Source organism: Osmerus mordax, chromosome 13 (genome assembly GCF_038355195.1).
Source record: "Osmerus mordax isolate fOsmMor3 chromosome 13, fOsmMor3.pri, whole genome shotgun sequence".
In the NCBI taxonomy this organism is placed as follows: Eukaryota; Metazoa; Chordata; class Actinopteri; order Osmeriformes; family Osmeridae; genus Osmerus; species Osmerus mordax.
In genome coordinates this window covers 10,742,946-10,760,501 of record NC_090062.1, presented here as the reverse complement: position 1 = coordinate 10,760,501, position 17,556 = coordinate 10,742,946, and the positions used below count along the sequence as shown (strand labels likewise).

At 43.8% G+C, this 17,556-nt stretch overlaps 4 protein-coding genes across 7 annotated transcripts; 2 read left to right on the top strand and 2 right to left on the bottom strand.

Moving 5' to 3' along the window:
- Nucleotides 1-7: 7 nt before the first annotated feature.
- tk2 (thymidine kinase 2) lies at nt 8-3,229 on the bottom strand. Of its 3 annotated transcripts, none has more exons than XM_067248491.1 (10): nt 2,968-3,229; nt 2,586-2,623; nt 2,291-2,365; nt 2,154-2,207; nt 1,933-2,022; nt 1,695-1,768; nt 1,392-1,480; nt 1,120-1,199; nt 848-928; nt 8-726 (listed from the first exon to the last, which is right to left on the bottom strand). In XM_067248491.1, exons 1-10 carry the CDS (start codon nt 3,116-3,118, stop codon nt 640-642), a joined length of 819 nt encoding a protein of 272 aa, XP_067104592.1. In that variant the 5' UTR covers nt 3,119-3,229; the 3' UTR covers nt 8-639. The 3 variants fall into 3 exon arrangements, with proteins under 3 accessions (XP_067104592.1, XP_067104593.1, XP_067104594.1); XM_067248492.1 differs by having other exon boundaries at nt 2,586-2,690; nt 2,968-3,101; XM_067248493.1 differs by lacking the exon at nt 2,968-3,229 and having other exon boundaries at nt 2,586-2,958.
- A 99-nt stretch (nt 3,230-3,328) lies between these two features.
- Nucleotides 3,329-5,209, top strand: LOC136954961 (chemokine-like factor). Its single transcript, XM_067248498.1, has 4 exons — nt 3,329-3,732; nt 4,250-4,405; nt 4,634-4,729; nt 4,868-5,209. The coding sequence occupies exons 1-4, from the start codon at nt 3,613-3,615 to the stop codon at nt 4,961-4,963; spliced, it is 468 nt and encodes a 155-aa protein (XP_067104599.1). The 5' UTR covers nt 3,329-3,612; the 3' UTR covers nt 4,964-5,209.
- Nucleotides 5,210-5,507: 298 nt separating this feature from the next.
- cmtm3 (CKLF-like MARVEL transmembrane domain containing 3) lies at nt 5,508-9,553 on the top strand. Its single transcript, XM_067248497.1, has 5 exons — nt 5,508-5,696; nt 7,863-8,018; nt 8,177-8,272; nt 8,373-8,499; nt 8,608-9,553. Exons 1-5 carry the CDS (start codon nt 5,580-5,582, stop codon nt 8,634-8,636), a joined length of 525 nt encoding a protein of 174 aa, XP_067104598.1. The 5' UTR covers nt 5,508-5,579; the 3' UTR covers nt 8,637-9,553.
- Nucleotides 9,422-17,444, bottom strand: cmtm4 (CKLF-like MARVEL transmembrane domain containing 4). Of its 2 annotated transcripts, XM_067248496.1 has the most exons (5): nt 17,156-17,444; nt 16,653-16,907; nt 13,135-13,311; nt 12,314-12,412; nt 9,422-11,878 (listed from the first exon to the last, which is right to left on the bottom strand). In XM_067248496.1, exons 2-5 carry the CDS (start codon nt 16,836-16,838, stop codon nt 11,714-11,716), a joined length of 627 nt encoding a protein of 208 aa, XP_067104597.1. In that variant the 5' UTR covers nt 16,839-16,907; nt 17,156-17,444; the 3' UTR covers nt 9,422-11,713. The 2 variants fall into 2 exon arrangements, with proteins under 2 accessions (XP_067104597.1, XP_067104596.1); XM_067248495.1 differs by having other exon boundaries at nt 16,653-17,444.
- Between the last annotated feature and the right edge of the window lie 112 nt (nt 17,445-17,556).

The window sequence follows — 17,556 nt, the reverse complement described above, 5'->3', positions numbered from 1 at the left end:
ATGTACATTATTCTAATAATTATTTTAATCATTTAAAACAATAGCAAACAGTATGAAAAGGTTGTAGGGTAAGCAGACAGGACAGTATTTTGGTCTGCAAGCTTATTCACAACATTGAAAGCTTCAATCTCCAAAAAAGGTAAAATGTTCAGAAATAAATCAAATCTTATTCTCTAAAGTGTAAAGAAAGGGGGTGTTTGTGTGCACAGCAAAGCAGGATAGAAGTGTTGGTCATGATGGGGTCATGACTAACCTATGGCCACATGTAACCCTATGTCTGGAGCAAAGACTTGATCTAATTTGGTCAGAGAAAGTGAACAGATAATTCCCTGTAGAAATAAAATATAAATAAAATAAACATCTAATTTGGTCAATGTTAGATGCAACTGAAGTGCAGTAAGAAACAGATGTGTGAAACATGAAATCTCTCACCTAAAACAGAAAGCAAAGAGCCTAAATCTTTGATCATTGTGATAGACATCTTAAAAACAGTGTAACAGACATTTTCTATACGTCACATAAGAAAACCATGTCTCTGTTTCAGCAGTCAATGATTATTCATAATAGTAAATGTAAACCCATCTGATAGAAAGATTTGTATGTGTTTTGTTTGCTTGGCTGATTCTTCTGGTTAAAACCTCAGACATGGCTGGCAGCCAGGATTTTCTCCCGGTTCTCCTCATACTGGTGGAGCATCTTCTGACGGTCGTGGTCCGCCGAGATGACCTGAGACAAGGACAGCATCGTTAAAAACACAGCAGCTATATCATGACACAAGGACAAACATCTGAAGATTTGTGAAGCCATGGTGACTTGACAATATGGCTGAATGTTATTGGTCACTCACCAGAACTGGGGCAGGAAGTGGGAAGGTGGTCTGGTTGATCAGCCAATCTTCATACAGCTTATGAATGGCCTCAAGATATTCCTGTTGAGAAAACAGGGTCCCTTAGAGTCTCTAGATATTCTTCATTTTCTTTTAGGTGGAATATGATAACAGGCTTGTAGACTCTTGTGCAAAGCAATGAGCAGCCCCTTAAGACAAACGACTTACAGCATTCGCCTATTGTTTTGCAAAAGAGGGCTATTCTCAACCAAGTTCCAACAATGTCCTCCTACCATAGGGATGACCTTCTCCTCCTCCCTGCATCTATCTTTTAGACGCTCAAAGCAGGTGTGCGGGGATGTCTGCAGGTACACTAGAACAGAACAGGACAAAATAGAACTGAATAGGAAAGAATATAACAGAACAAAACTGTAAAAAAAACAACATAATAGAACAAAGATTAATAGAACAGAACGTAAAGGAAGATGATGATCCTATGGTATTGTTAAAAAAACAGTGTTTGATGGGATTAAGCAGTTTCATTTAATCACGTTGAAGAACTCACCAATGAGGTCCACTGGTATGGCGATGTTGTGCGTAATCCAATCGAACCACTCACTGAGAACAGCAAAGTCCACCTCTGGCATCTTCCCACTGCAGAACATAAAATGACTGTAGTCTCAAGGCAGGCCTGTAGACACAGCTCTGTAGTATCAGGTTTCTAGTCTCTGGTCTGTAGTGTTGGGTCTGTAGACTCAGTCCTCTAGTGTTTCAACAGGACCACACGCTCCCCCAGTCCAGGTCTACCACACACTCAGCAGCACTATCCCACACATGTTCACAGCTGGACTTAGACGTAATGACATACCTTTTAAAGAGGTTCTCCACGAAAATGTTCTTAGCGCTGTAGATAGACCTCTCCATCATCCTCACAGGGGCCGACTGGAGAGCAACACACAGAGCAACACGGTCAGTCACAAGGCTTGACATGGTTTGATCTCTGAGAGGCGTGAGGACGCCCCGAGGACCCTGTTATTGTGTTACACCATCTAATACACCTCACAGGTCAAGCGCATCTCCTGCAGAGCTCCATTCAGTCTACCTACTGTAGGTGACAGGTGTCTGTCCAGCATGGTCAGCTGAATGTAGGTCTGTAGAGTGAGGCCCCATCGTGTAGGGTCCTGGTACATCAGCCCCTGAGAGACAGAGATACACAAACAGCTGTCATCTTCCATCTTTTACAGTCATGAAGATACACACATGGTTCTTATTGTTCATCTACAGCCCTCACAGAGGATACTGAGCTACGTAAGCAATGGCAACGCACCAGGGGATTGTGTCCTCGAACATTTCGCCATTTGGACACAGGCTCCGTCAGCACCTGCCGTGTAAGACGAGCGGGAAGAGCTTAGCAAGTCAGCCACTAACCACTTTTCTTATTCTGGCTTTGATTCACCATCTCACCTCGATGTTGTTGGTTTTACTGAAGTACTCCAGACATGTGGTCTTTCCACTAGCAATGTTGCCCTCAATACAAATCTGAAATCAACAACGATGTGCATTACATACAATTCTAGGTTTATGTCTTGGTACAACTTCAGTTTCAAACTAATATATAGGCTACTGGGGTTAAGGGCAACTCCACGTCAATTTAAATTGCAATACAAAAATACCTGAAAAACATGCAATAGTAATCTGAGTTTAATTTCTGATTAAACATTCTGAAATCTGAATCAGTAGGAACAAGGCAAATACTTACCACGGCCTTCTTCTCTTCACCATTACGCACCAGCTTCCCTTGGGAGGAAGACAACATTATGAGATAACTGAGGCCCTGGTCTGCCTCAGTCAGTCAGCTACGCAGCTAAGTCAAAGACACAGAAGATTGTTATGGGAGGAGGACGAGTAGAGAGAAGAGACAGGCAGGCAATTAGGATATGACCGGGCTTGCTTCTATTCCTTCTGTCGTGCTTTCGTACAGTGTGCAGTCGGCTTAAGGCTACATTAGAAAGCTGTACGAAGAGGTCTTTAGCAGTGATTACATCATTATTGGTTGTAGTTCGCGGAGAGAAAACTAAATTATTTGTCGTAGGGTCGAACTTCATAGTGATACATTTTAGCACACAACCTCGTGCACCTACTTGTAATGAGGTGTGTATTGTTGCTATGAGTTGTCCTCTGCGATATGCTACTGCGGAAAGATACGACTTGCGCCAATGAAATAGTCCGATTTGAAGACAGTCCTGTCACGCTTCTCCATAATGTATTATAAAACGCACAATTCAAGGACATTTTGCATAGTTGTCAGTCGTACAGTACGGCAACGGTTTGTTACAGTCCACCGGGTATTGGGTATTGAGCAAGCAGTTAGCGGCTAATGCAGTTCTCGCGTGGTGTTTTAGTTCCGTGTCGTAAAGGCGCTTCCTGTTCATCGTCAATGTTCTTTAGGGAAGTGGGTGTCCAAGCTTATCTTGGAACAGTTCTCTCTAAACAAACGTCCTTAGCACCTTAGTAGCCAACATGAATCTACACTGGTCCCACATCAGTATATAGGCTCATGTAGAATAGTACAGAATAGAATAGAAATAGAACAGAACTGTTTGCATTGCTCACCTGCCTAAACTCTGCACAATAGTTTAATGATCTCTCCCGTAAGACAACTGTAATAATAATAATAATAGTATGACACACTCTGTCATTTCCTGCCACTGAGAGGAACCTGCCAGATGAGGAAGTGAGGAAAGGTTCTACAGTAACTGCAGTCACAGAAGCCTACCACTGCCAGCATGTCCGGAGAGGTCTCCTCCAGTGCCCCCAGCCCATCCAGTCCTACCTCAGTCTGCAACGTTGAGATAGACCTCGCCTTCTTCAAATCCTACCGGGGGTGCCTCAAGCTGGCTGAGTTGGTGAGACAGAATCCAAAGCCTCACAGTTGATACCCACACTGCCATGGTGACCAGGGAAGGGACTACATGCTCAAATTGAAACTGACAAAACATATTTAGTTGTACTCAGATAAAAAGTGTGAGTAAGGTTGTGAGAATAGGAAAACAGATTTAGAGACTGATGTGTAATCATGTCATAGACATGACAGAACTACTTCCATTTCCTTCTTCCTGTCTGTAAGATAATTTCTAGTATGCCCAGAGGCATGCTCTGTACTGTGTGTGCTGGAACTTGGGTCAACACATAGTTTATAGCACATTAAGCATGACTACTTACCACCAATTGGCCAAGGGTGATATGTTTGCAGATTCTTGTTTCAAATTTAGTTTAGACAACAGGTGGCACCAAATACATAAAAGTCATCATCAAATACAGCATTGCACACGTCAGACAGTACAGAATCCAATATGCATTCAGCACTGAATTCAGCATCAAATAAAGAATCTGTGTCATGTCCCCGTGTGATTCACGTCTCAGGTGATGGCGTTTGTGGCGTTTCTGTGCTTTGCGGTGGCCTCTCGACCAGTCTACATGGCTGCCCTGGCGATGGAGCTGCTGGTCACTCTGGCTCTGTTGCTTCTCTACCTGCTGAAGCTCCACAGGAAGTTCACCCTGTTCTTCTGGCCCCTCGTGGTAAGGAGCAACCAGAGCGTCCACCCTGGGCCTGCACCACACACAAACTCAATTTCATCCCTTTTTTTGTTAACCATTTTATGAAAAGGTCTTTTAAATGAGCCCCCAAAATGTATACAATTGTCTATTGATAAATAATCAATTCATAAAGAGAATAGCACGCTTGATGCAAAAAGGGTCTGGAGTGATGATTATGATGTGTTCTGTTGATCCCCACGGCAATCTCAGGACGTGTTCAACTCGGTGGTTGCAGCATGCATCGTGCTGGTGCTCAGTTTGATGGCAGTGTCCAACTACATCGTCAGAAGCACACTGGCTGGAGGGGTACGGGCAATCAATTGTTCAGTCAGTTGGTCATTCACTCTTGCACACAGTCCCTCATTCGCTAACACTCATTTACTCACTAATTAAATGTGAATCCTGTCAAGGACCGTGTCCTAACAAAGCTTGTCCTGTTTGCAGATTGTGGGTCTCCTGTTAGCAGGGCTGTGGAGTGCCGACATCTTCTTGCTCAGCAAGAAGATAACATTCAACCAAGCAAGATCACAAACCAAATAAAGCTGTGCAGTGCAGACAACTCAGACCCCTTGGTTATTTTCTCTTCCTCTCCCTCCCTCGCTCCCTCCCTCCCTTTCATTCCCTCCCCTCCTCCCATAATTTCCTTTTGACATGTGATACTGGAACGGGAGTACTATGAATTTTGAGAGTATTAGAGTTAAAGGGTCACAAACTTACCACTGATCAGATGGATTTGTGTTTAAATGTTGTAAACCACTGCCAATAAAAAATACATTTGAAACTGCGTTACTTTGTTTAAGCATAAGCTTTAATTATTATTATGTCTGCATTGGTTCACTGAGCAACAATAAAAACAAAGGCTCTGATGTATTTTGTATTGTTTCTACTAAAACAAATTAAAGTTGGTCTACCTCTACGAAGCGGGACGCCCACTGCACAATAGCTCACCCTTCTCACATAGTGGTCATAACATCTGGATGTTGCAGATGTTGCGCTTTTGTGCGCTACGTTTCCGCAATCCGCACTGTCATCGTTTCCGTTTCCATGCCAAGAGGCATCACGCAATTTTACTGGCAAAGCGTTTTTCACTTTATTATCACTTCCAGCTCACTGGTCTGAACGAGAAATAACATCGAAATAAAACATCTTCTCCGCGATGGGGGATATTGAGGCCCCCGAAACGACGCAACCGCGCCAGAATGCAATGCTCTCTATTCTCCCGACAAAAGAGTTCGCCTGTTCGCGAAAAGGACAGCTTCTTATATCAGAAGTGGTAAAGTAGCTTCTTTCTTTTAATTTAAAGTAGCATATACGATCATTTTCATTGTTTCGACTGGCAAGCGTGCGTAAAATCGTTTTTTTCCTTACGACAAATGTTGGAAGATTTAGACTGCAGTCAAAGATGTATGTGCATGTTTGAATCGAAATTGTTCGTTTACCATTCAAACCATTCAAATGAACTTTTAATGTTACAAAACTTTAGGCTTTAAAGGGTAACACTTTTATTTAGGCTATGTGCTTCGAATGTGGAGAGAGCATGCAGGGAAGTCAGGTGATACGATTGAAATAGTAGGCCTACTAAAACTTTTAATTCCCGATTCATAAGGAGGCCACAGTGACAGCAGAATTCGGATGAACGTTGTATTAGATGCATGCTGATACGTGTTGATATCAGCACATCAAAAATGTAGTTCTCCTAAACTAATGCATCTTCAGATATTTTAGGAGGTATTGTTTTAATGTGTCTAATGAGGTACACGAAGAAAGGGGTGTGTCTTGTCTGTCTATGGAGTAGATGGTCCTGATGGATGTCATGTGATGGTATTCAGCTCTTCCTGTTGTGGGCCAAGAACCCCCCTCTCCACCCCTCTTTTTCATTCTTTCTCTCTCCCTGTCTCATTGCACTCACTCACTCGCTTACTTTCCATCTCTTTATTCAACCCTTTCACCCTCTCTACCACGTTGTCTAGACCCTTCCTATCTCTCTTAACCTGTGTTTCTCCCTCTCTACTTTCTTTTATCCTTCAGTATAGCATTTGACTCTCTTCTTTGACTTGGTCTGCTGAGGGCAGCTGGCCTCCTGTCCTGAAGGTAAAAGAATCAGGCTGAGAAAACAATACAAGCTCTCTTTCCTCTGTCTCTGTGATGATCTTCTCACATGCACACACAAACGGCTTGGCCTGCTATAGTTGGAAACCCCTGGGATGAACTCATGACTAAACCAGTAATATACTGATGTTTTTCTACTTAACTGTACTGTAACTGACTCTGTTAGGGAACTTGATACTGTACATGGACTGGGAATGTAACTGAGATCAACTGGAGATAGCTAACCTGTCTGTTTGATCTTCCAGTGGCTATGTGCGTCAGATGGAATGAGCTTTAGTGCATGTCTTGTGACATCTAATATACAGCTGATGTCAGACAGGATCTACATGCTGAAGAAGATTATGGTAGCACATCCCACAAATAGAGACCAAGACAGAACATTTTACTGGTTTAGTGAAGGCAAAACACATTCTTGTTTTGGCCAAGACAGCCTTCTTTAGAGTGTGTCCAGACACCAGGCCTTGTCTGCAGTTGACTCAATTTTGCTGTTGCCCTCTTCCTCCTGTATGCATACTCGAGTGTAGGCAACAGTTATTTTAAGGACACACCAACAACATGACTAGTGGAATTCCAGTAAATTGATAGCACATTGGTACAGTGTCTGAACAACATTCTAAAGGGTGGTTGGGGGTAGGGTGAGTATAGTTGCAGGTAGTTAGGTCTTGAAGTGGGGGTGGGGGTATACGTGCGGTAGGTCTGGGGGGGTAGGGTGGAGTGGGGTATGGTATGGAGAGGGCTGGAGGGCTTAGCTGTGATTTATATGACCCTTTTACAGAAACAAGCTGCCTGTCTATACAGAGAGTTAACAGTATTTGGGCTTCACCAAGAATGGCACCAAAGTTATGAATTTGAATGAGGTTGTATGTGTGGAGGTGGGTAGGGTGCTAGTGTTTGTGTGTAAGTTTGTGTGGGTGTGTTTAGTGTTCATGAAACAGCTGCATCTTCTTATAGCAGCAGACAGGAAGTGTAATAGCTCAAGGGTCAAGTCTCTGTAGACTGGAGAATCTGTACGAAGACCAGTAAAGACATGGTTGTCATGCAGCAAACTTGCTAGCTTGCCTTGTGGGTTACTTTTATATTGACGCAGATAAATTCTTTACATTTAAAGTGTAAAGTAATGGAGATTTTTTAAGAACACTTGTGCTGCTTTCCCTTCCTCTACTAAAAAATATTTGTATAGTTGAAACGTAGTTGTGTCAGTAATCGAGTACTGTTAATTTTGCCTTTATATTTTGAATTTAACAATTTCTTTCTTTGTTTGTCTCTGTATCTTGCATTATTTGTTTTATTCTCTCTTTCTTTCTCTACTTCTCTTTATCCTGTCTATCAGGTTCTGTCGTTTGTTTGTTTCGTGTGTTTTGTGTCGTCCACGGCAGCATCCTTTGTCACGGCTCCACTCATTGAGTTCCTGGCTGCCCTCTTCATCCTCTTTGCCTACTCCACCAAGATTAACCAGAGGTTCAAGGGCTTCCATTGGCCGCTCACGGTGAGTCCCCAAAGCTTGTCTCTCCTGGAGAAAGCAAGATCCGGATCCGGGTTAGGTTTGGGTTAAGGTTAGGGTTGGAGTTGGGGTTCAGGTAAGGGTCTGGGGAAGGGTTGGAGTACATGGATGTTAATGCTTTCTGTTTATGTCTCTTTCTGAAGGATTTCCTCCGCTGTGTCAGTGCATCCATCATCTTCTTCATCATTTCCATAATCTCAGTGTCTAAGTACACAGATGGAGCCTCAAAAGCTGCTGGGGTGAACAATACACACACAAACTTACCTTTCTAAAAAATATTGTCTGTGTATCTGTGTGTTTCCCAGCTGTTTTGACATCCATTCCCTCTTCTCCCTCCAGGTGTTTGGCTTCATAGCCACCATTGTTTTTGCTTTAGATTTCTACTTCATTTTCAATGAACTGGCAGACTTCCTGAAACAGGGAGGGGGAGGTGCTGACGAGCCATCCAGACCACCTGATAACTCAGGTACTGAAAAGACTCATTAAGGTTCCTTCTGGACTCGTTTATTACTCAGGCTCCATGTGGACTAAATCCTAATTCTTTAATCTATGACACTGTCATTCTGTGTCCTAGATGATGACTCAGATGATGATTCTGACTGAGGAGCCCCACCCCCCAGGGACTGTTCTGAACCTTCAACAAGGCCGACAGGAAATGCGCCTGTCCTCCAACCCCCACCCCCTGCCCCATTTTTGCTTCCTTCCTCCCTCAACCAAACATGTTTGACCCTGCTCCAGAAGATCTCCCAGTCCTACAGGTCCAGGGTCTAGTGGATCCTTGAAATGTGGCACGCACTTAGATACTTTTTTCCCCTTTCAACTGCTCTATTAATATGGCGCTGGGGAATCCCCTCTTCGCTTCCTTTATTTTGTTTTTGTGCTCAACATAGTGGTGTGAAGTTTTGGGATCCACAATCTGTCTGTGGTGACAGACGCAAAGAATGATATTCTAGATATTCTTGAACCTCAACTTGTTTGACTGAAGTTATTTTTCTACAAATCTCACAATGCCCCTTCCCCTAGCAATACTGTACCCCCCCCACACACACACACACACATCACCATCAGCCTTTTTAACTTTGTCCTCCTCCCCTAGAAACACGCTTCCTATTCTAAGTTGTGGCAACTTGTTTTGTTTGTTTGAGCTGCACTAGGATTCTCTCATTTGTGATTGTGTGTGTGAAATGTGCACTGTGTATATGTGATATGTGGTGTTTACCTGCATTTGTAAATGGTACACCAATCACATTGCCTCTGAAGACATGACCAGTTTGTTCACATTAACGAGGCCAGCCGTGTAGATCCAGGGAGAGAGGATCCTCCTGAATCTGCTTCTGGGATAAATACATTTCTGTTATTGTTTCCAAAAAAATCAAACATGTTCACGCTGAGTGTCTAATCATTTTAATGTAAGACAGGGAGTGTCACAAATAGACTAGTGTTGTTTAATCTGTAGAGAATGTTTTAAATACAAAAAATACAGATTTACAAAGGACGGCTGATTCCTCCAGTTCTGGGAACACCTGACTATCATTTACCAAACACCTCACAAAGTAAAGAGGAAATTTGAAAAAGAGAATACAAGAAAAAAACTTCACTTCAAAAATCCACTTTTACTAAACCATGTTAGGCATGTGGAAGGAGCACTTAGGCCACATATGTAAAGGGACTGCAAGCCTGACATTAAAGGTCAATTCAAGGTTATACACAGAGCCTTTTAATTGGTTCCAACAGAAGGCTCTGGTCACACTCAAACTTGCTAACAGCGCATCATCCGCTTCTAGTAGCTTCCATCCATGCAGTGCTGAAGGCGACCATCAGATGTCACCTTAATCTGTGTTGTATGACATCATAGCCAACTAGCGAGAGATAACTTTCCTAGGGCTAGTGCCCTCTAAATTGGAGTTAGTATGATGCAGTACATAACACGGCTGTGGTACAAAGTATTGATAGATATATGGGATGGCATTCATGACAGAGAAGCACAGGCATTTCATACCAATTCAGTTCTTCATTACAATGAAATATAAATAGAAACATTTGATTGTCTATTCATCCAATACAACCTCCTCTATTCTTGTCTATCCATCAATTATTATTAACAGTTATCACGGTCAGTTCAGTTCATAAAAATCTAACATTTTGTTTTGATTTGTTACATCCCACCCCAAAAAGTCATTCTTGGTCCACTTTGTCCTCCGATAGGGAATGGAGTTAGTTACATTGCTTGAGTTGGAGCAGTGCCACACATGAACAGGAGGGGGAGCTCTTCAGTGTTGCTCCTGTAGTAACACAGAGCCAGACAATGCGAAGGGCCTGTATGTGTCCAATAGCTCAGTGTTCTTTACTCACAAGGCTACCCAGGGTAAGAGTCGTTATCTAGGATCAGTCATAACTTCTGAATAGGTTCATTACCAATATATCAGGGATTGGATCTGATTCTAGATCAGTATGAGACAACTGGTATTAGAACTGTTCCTTACTATAAGCAGCAAGGATTTGTGCAAGACACTACACACAATGGAATGACAGTAAAAAAAGAAAATGCACCTTCATATTTAGAAAAATACTAACACCAAGACAAACAACAAAACACATATCTATGCACTTCAGTCTTCATGGTGACCATGTGCGTTCAGAAATAGAGGAAATATCTGTAGCTGAATACAGTAATATTACAGACATTGTGTACATCGTTATTACATAACTGACAATATATATAAAACATAGTTTAGGCAAAGTTGTGACACAGTTACTTTCGTCTTCCTGCAACCTGAGAGTTCTCTGACAGCTCATTGGTCCTCTCACATGAACTGGCCAATGAGAAAAAAGGCACCATGTCCTGGCCAAATAGAAGGAAGGCACCCTTTCCTAGCCAATGAAAGAGTAGTTGCCCCCCAGTTTGGAGGCATCCTGTGTAATCCAGATCTGGGTACATACTATTTGGAATCATTTAAATTATTTATCTGTGGTCCATTGTTCTTGTCTGGCACAATGGAAGGCTTACCTGACTCACCTGATGCTTTAGCCACTCATAATGTGAGTATTTAAAAAGATAGTAGCAGTATTGCAACCCCAATCTGAATAAAACCTATTGTTCCAACAGACATTAATAACAGATAACCCTCAGAAATATGAAGGGAGATGTCACTAGCCGACTCCAGAAAGGGCAAGTATCTGCCCCCAAAAACACTTCTACACTGTCAACAACCCATTCTAGCCCAGCCTAAAACAAAACTATATTTATATTATAAAATGTTTCTCTCATTCTACTTTCTCTCTTTCTCTCCCTCTCCACTGTTGAAACCATTCAGGTAGCCATGGATACCACAGAGCTGCAGAGGTGGAGCTAAACAACACCCATTCAAGGTCAAATAAATGGGAAACTAAGATGAGATTCAGTCATTAATCCTAGATACCAACCCAGCCAGTTCAAAGGGGAGAATGATGGATAGTTCAAAGTGAAATGTTAGTTCTCTTAATGTCGGGACTCTCAGACAACCATAGGGGTCCATGTTCTAAGGCCAGCAGGGTTAGGAGGTTATATGGTCATGTCTCCCCTGCAGTTTGAAGTCTTTCAACGTTGGAGACATTTGACCCCATGCAGCTGCCCTTGTAGGATGTCCACAACTTGATCGGTCGATGGTAACACTCCTCACCATCATCATCGGGTCCCTCCCTCAGGCCAAGTCCGGCCGTGCCTCCATCTCACCACGGGAGGCGGTGCGTGCCCGCTGGTACTCGCTGGTCTGCACCGCCCCCTGACGACCATCACCGAGGCGCCAGCGCCGCACAGCCAAGAAGGTGTTTAGGCCATACACACACGTCACCAGGAAGCCAAAGATCTAAACACACACACAGGGAGTGACATCAACATACAAGGTGTGGCACCTGATAACCAACAACACCCACAGACACACAACACACACATCAATACACACACACAGCAGGAGAGCCTAGGGATTTACCAAGCGTAAGATGTTAACTAGCGACTTCCTGCTGAGAACATCTGTACTATAAACCACTCAGCAGAAATCCCCCAGCAACAGCACATGGTTTGTGTGAATGTGTGTGTGTTTGTTCATGTCTGTCTTCTGTCTACCAATAGAGTGCAGAGCAGGACAGTCATTTGCAGCAATTATCCACTAGGGGGGAAATCAGAAACCACAAAGTAAAAGAAGATGAGTTGACCTCAGAGAAGGTACATGTGCAGAAGGAGGAGGTGTTTGAGGAGGAGATGAGGAGAGTAGAGAGAGGGGAGGTGTTTGAGGTGTACTGACCACAGCAGCGATCTCAGCTCCAGTATTGTGGTTGAGGGATGCCAGGACGACCGATGCCAGGAAGAAAAAGAAGGTGCTGGCTGCTGTGTTCACCAGGTCCTGTCACACACACGTTCAATTATTATCATTCTCTCAAATGAAAACCTCCTTAAAAGTATTTTATGGAACACACACACATGTGCACACACAGTGTGACCAGTTTGGGTTAATAAGTGCTGCAGCATGACTAAAGCACAGCTATCATGTGATTGGATGCATGGTAAAACTCTCACATGACACCACCTCTTTCCCCACACACACACACACACACACACACACACACACAAATATGCTTCTCTCTCCTTTCCACACACGCACATACACAGGCAGATCCTAGAAGGTTATGGTGGAACCTGGTAGAACCCAGTAGGTTCTAACTCCGGTTCCCCAGTGTCTCTGCTAGATCCATTCTCACATTCCAAGTCAGGGCCAGCGGTCTGGGAGCCAGCAAGACGCAGCGCTGCCTTTAAATAACACACACAGACCCTGTCTCTACAGTAGACTGCAACAGTGGAAAGCACATCGGGTCCTCTCAAAGATTAACCTAGAACGCCAACATCCCTCTGCCTTCACATGCCAGGGGTAGAAGCCACAGCCTCAGCCTCAAACTAACAGTACTATGCATCCCAGAATGCAATCTGATAGTAATAGTTAAGACTCCTCTCTCTGTTAGGATGAGTTTTATGGAATACAGCAGCACACTGCTTTTCCATTCGGCTACTTAACAAATACTCTATTAAGTCTGGCATTGTGTGTGTATGTGTGTCGTGGTGGTGAACTACCGTGAGGTTCCAGTTGACGTGAGGGACCTTGGTGTGCAGGTTTAGGCAGAAGATGATCAGCAGCACTCCGGTCACCACAAAGCCGCTGCAGCTGACAAACTCAAAGAAGTAGACGCCTCCACATGGCAGGCAAAGCATGATGGTCTCGATGCAAATGAAGCCGATGAGGGACAGGACCTGCGACAAAAAACATGGACATTACTTGGAAATAATGTTATCTGGGTGAAAGTGGTGATCTTGAACAATGTGCTTTGTTCTTGTTGCCTCATCCATGGCTCGTTAGCAACAATCTTCTACAGTGTACAATAACTTCTACACAATAATGTTGAACAGTAGAACTGGACGGTTTCTCTCCCACATCCATAAGTGGACCTAAGGAATGGGGAGAATTCTGTGGTTTGTGTGTTATTTAGGTGCTATACATCCATCCTCCTTCCACAAACCACACATGAAGAGGAGAGCAGGGAGAAAGCCAGTCAGCCAGGCAGAACCACATCTCTTCTTGTATTACAGGCTTGGACTGGGTCCAACTGGACCGGTTTTGACCAGATCTGGATAGATGGCAGACAGCAGCTCTTCAGCTCAGTTCTGATAAAGGCCAGATACAGACCACAGGCTGGGGATGGAGGAGAGGTGAGCAACTAGTTGGGGGAGCTGGCGGGCTGACATGAGCTGGCTGGCTATCAGTCCTATAAACTGGCTGGTAGGAGTTACCCTGATAACTGATGAAGAGAGACTGGCTGGTAGGAGTTACCCTGATAACTGAGGAAGAGAGACTGGCTGGTAGGAGTTACCCTGATAACTGAGGAAGAGAGACTGGCTGGTAGGAGTTACCCTGATAACTGAGGAAGAGAGACTGGCTGGTAGGAGTTACCCTGATAACTGAGGAAGAGACTGGCTGGTAGGAGTTACCCTGATAACTGATGAAGAGAGACTGGCTGGTAGGAGTTACCCTGATAACTGAGGAAGAGAGACTGGCTGGTAGGAGTTACCCTGATAACTGATGAAGAACGACTGGCTGGTAGGAGTTACCCTGATAACTGAGGAAGAGACTGGCTGGTAGGAGTTACCCTGACACCTGGGGAAGAGAGACTGGCTGGTAGGAGTTACCCTGATAACTGAGGAAGAGAGACCGGTTGGAACTGAAGCTAGAGCACACTTAAGAGAACAGTGACGGGGAAGACAAGAAGTATCTGTTTAGGTAGGAATGCCATCGTAATTGATCACACTTTATGGAAGCTGTGAATGCTCTTTTCTACCTACCCCCTCTTTCTGGGAAGCTATCAGACGTCTGAACCAGATGCTTTACTTCTCAGCTTTGACGGAGACATCACATGACGTGCTGACAGTCAGCAGCTTGCCTATTTTTCTCTAAATTTTTTTGTGGCAGACACAAACACACATACAATGCATTGCACGACTACACAATGTCTTGTCTGTCTCCTGAAAGCAGGAGAGGGTCTGTGGAGTGTTTGACATTCAGTGCTTGCCATGGCAACCATGTGACCTCGATATGCAGAGTAGCCTCGTTATTCATCTGTTATCATCAGACAACATTAACCTTTTTCAGCTGAGTGAGCCACACATGGTGTACTAAGCTGTGCTGAACCTGTGAACCCTAAATAGCCCCAGGCTGTTCAGGTTTGGGGTGACATGGAAGACATGGGGTGGGCTGGGGGGGCATACATGGGTAGTATTATAGTATTAGATGATGTCATCCCTCTAGAAGCAGGCCCTCCACAGGCTATGGAGCAGCAGGTGCCAGATAGACCCAGAGGGGAGGGGTCACCATGCATGCTGGGTAATCGTGTAAGTAACACCCTCCCCATTATTCTTCTATTCTTTCTTTCTTCCTCAAGGGAAGAGAGATTACATCCATGGTGATCATGGCCTCTGGGGCGAGATCCCCTCCAGCCACCATCTGCTGTGTCCATGACTACGCACAATGGCTCCTCGACCTAATCATTAGCTCGTAGCCTAATCACTCGTTCTTAGACCTATACACTAGCTCCTAAACTTGTAGCTTATAGACCTACTCATGAACTCCTAAACCTAGATCTGCACACTAGCTCACTGAAAAAAGCTGGGTGAACAGAACTCTCCAAAGAATCAGGAGTTTCTCTCAAACATACACAAGCATGCACACACACACACACACACACACACACAAACACACAGACACAGAGCATCTGGTAAGTTCATCAGAAAGACTCCCTCCACAAGAGCCTCTAAATAATATTTAACCTTTCCGTTTAAATGCACACCAAAATAAGCAGCAATAGTAAACTTCCCAGTTAAAAATATCCTACATGCAGTAATATTCAACCTACAGACTTCCTTCTAGGCCACACCTGGGTTGCCCACATAGATCAACTACTTGAAAGTAACTGAAGCTGGACAGGTGGCCAGCTAGACCATACCTTATCGTCTACATGAAACAGAACATTGCTCAGTCCAAGGTCAAGTAAGCCTGACACTCAGTAATGGAGCTGACAGACTGGATTAGTTCCTGGTGGCCAGGCAGTAAACTAGACAGCTAGACTGGGGAGACTGCTTCTATTATTACTTCTACATTATAGACAGCCTGACCAAACCAGACAAACCAGCTAGGCAGACATCAAACTATCATGTTGAGTGACTTTTGCTCAGAATGATTGTAACAGACGACCTTGGTCCTGCTGCACATCTGATCTGTGCTGTGTTTACTGAACACCTACCCTCTCACCTCTGATGACTGCAAGGTGATTCTATTCTACTTTATTCTACTCTGCAGTTAAAGTCTAGGAAGACAAAATGTTCCTCACAGCAGACACAGCGACTGACCTTCGTCTCCACCTTTCCACTAGTAAACATCTCAGGTGTGTGTGATACTGAGGAACACAGACACACACTTCAGAGCATAGAGTGTGGAGAGCAGCGTGGGGAAATGTGTTGAGCCTGGGGCACTGGTTTATGAATGAGCTATGAATGCTTTATGAAGGAATAGCTCTTCCATAAGCATGTAAATGTGTAAGAGTTACAGGAGGGGGAAGGAAAAAAGGCCTTGTTTAACTTAATGACTTCCTTAGTTGAGCTTCCCTGTTGTGGACCATGCTGGGATGTGAGTGAGTGAGTGAGTGAGTGAGTGAGTGAGTGAGTGAATGAGTGAATGAGTGAATGAGTGAATGAATGAGCGTCAGCGAGAGATCAGTAGGTGAGTTTTGACCCAAGGAAAAATATTCAGTCCTCAGCTCGAAAGGGGTCAGCTTCTGTTTTCTTGTATTCAGCACTTATACATAAATCTACACTGTTTACTGGATGAATCACACACACAAATCTGAAAAGGTCATGGACAATTCTCGCCTATTTTAACCGTACACGTGACATCATAATGAAATACTCCTCCACATTATTGTCATACTACTTTAAATGGTCAAACCTGTTGGTCTCACTAAACTGTGGTAGACTGTGTGTGTAATGTGCGTTTCATTACGTTATGCTGGTTTAGTGGTTTATTATATTTATATTGTGAAACTTACCACTTCAATGGCTTTTAGCATGCCAAAGACGGACTTTAGATACTCCATGTCGCATCTGATTTGTCCCAGAACATTCCTGGAATGGACTGGTTCGGTGGTGGGCTGGTAGGGGCTGCTAGCTCCTGAAATCATGGACGTGTTGGAGGCCTCACCATCGAACCCCTCTGCCTCCTCTGTGTTCCTCATGGTTGTTCTACGACGATCTCACACCCTTTGGAACTTTTTAGTGCAGCACCAGGATTCTAACCCGACAAACTATCCACCGTATCGGCAAGATAAAAGACACTTTGTTCCATAAGTGGCGAATGAAGAAATTAAACCAGACATAACACGTTTCCCCACAAAACAACCTAATGCATCCCCCCAAGCATTGATAAAAACGATACAAGTGAATAAAGGCTTCTTTAGAGCATTACTTGTTGACACAATGTTATATAGGCTATGTAAATTTTCCGAGATCGTTCACTATACGCGCTTCGGTGTTAGTAGCCTACTTAACTCACGATTCTGGTTCGTTCTGCACGCACCGAAATTTCTATTCAGGGAGTTGTCGATAGGCTTTCTACATTCCGTTCCTTTGTGAATCTTCTCTACGACAAACACACAGTCCATCCAGCGAGGGCAAAAACAACGCGACAATTCTGTAGTACACGCCACCTCGAAACTAATCGCCAGAGTAGGCTAAAGATGCGAAGTTTCGGCTGTGAAGAGGCAACATTACATTTGCCCTAGTGTTACTGTTGGTTCAAGTCTCCGCCCAAAAGCTGCACATTCCTGTATGCATGTTTTACAAAGTACTATCTAAAATGCGACACACAACGGGGACATAGTCGATCGGTTAATTTAATTAGGTCTTCGTGAAGATACACTTTCGCATTAATCCATGAATCCCTGATAATTTCTA

What these genes read in the sequence shown, in the direction of transcription:
- tk2 (XM_067248491.1), bottom strand. Translation starts at nt 3,118, where the DNA reads ATGTCCTTGAATTGTGCGTTTTATAATACATTATGGAGAAGCGTGACA. An exon ending in CAATACACACCTCATTACAA is followed by an intron (nt 2,624 to 2,967) that starts GTAGGTGCACGA and finishes CTTCCTCCCAAG; the next exon opens with GGAAGCTGGTGCGTAATGGT. An exon ending in CATACCAGTGGACCTCATTG is followed by an intron (nt 1,200 to 1,391) that starts GTGAGTTCTTCA and finishes GTTCTGTTCTAG; the next exon opens with TGTACCTGCAGACATCCCCG.
- LOC136954961 (XM_067248498.1), top strand. Translation starts at nt 3,613, where the DNA reads ATGTCCGGAGAGGTCTCCTCCAGTGCCCCCAGCCCATCCAGTCCTACC. An exon ending in GCCTCAAGCTGGCTGAGTTG is followed by an intron (nt 3,733 to 4,249) that starts GTGAGACAGAAT and finishes TTCACGTCTCAG; the next exon opens with GTGATGGCGTTTGTGGCGTT. An exon ending in GAAGCACACTGGCTGGAGGG is followed by an intron (nt 4,730 to 4,867) that starts GTACGGGCAATC and finishes TCCTGTTTGCAG; the next exon opens with ATTGTGGGTCTCCTGTTAGC.
- cmtm3 (XM_067248497.1), top strand. Translation starts at nt 5,580, where the DNA reads ATGGGGGATATTGAGGCCCCCGAAACGACGCAACCGCGCCAGAATGCA. An exon ending in AGCTTCTTATATCAGAAGTG is followed by an intron (nt 5,697 to 7,862) that starts GTAAAGTAGCTT and finishes CCTGTCTATCAG; the next exon opens with GTTCTGTCGTTTGTTTGTTT. An exon ending in CAGACCACCTGATAACTCAG is followed by an intron (nt 8,500 to 8,607) that starts GTACTGAAAAGA and finishes TCTGTGTCCTAG; the next exon opens with ATGATGACTCAGATGATGAT.
- cmtm4 (XM_067248495.1), bottom strand. Translation starts at nt 16,838, where the DNA reads ATGAGGAACACAGAGGAGGCAGAGGGGTTCGATGGTGAGGCCTCCAAC. An exon ending in TGCTAAAAGCCATTGAAGTG is followed by an intron (nt 13,312 to 16,652) that starts GTAAGTTTCACA and finishes TTTTTGTCGCAG; the next exon opens with GTCCTGTCCCTCATCGGCTT. An exon ending in GAGCTGAGATCGCTGCTGTG is followed by an intron (nt 11,879 to 12,313) that starts GTCAGTACACCT and finishes GTGTGTGTTTAG; the next exon opens with ATCTTTGGCTTCCTGGTGAC.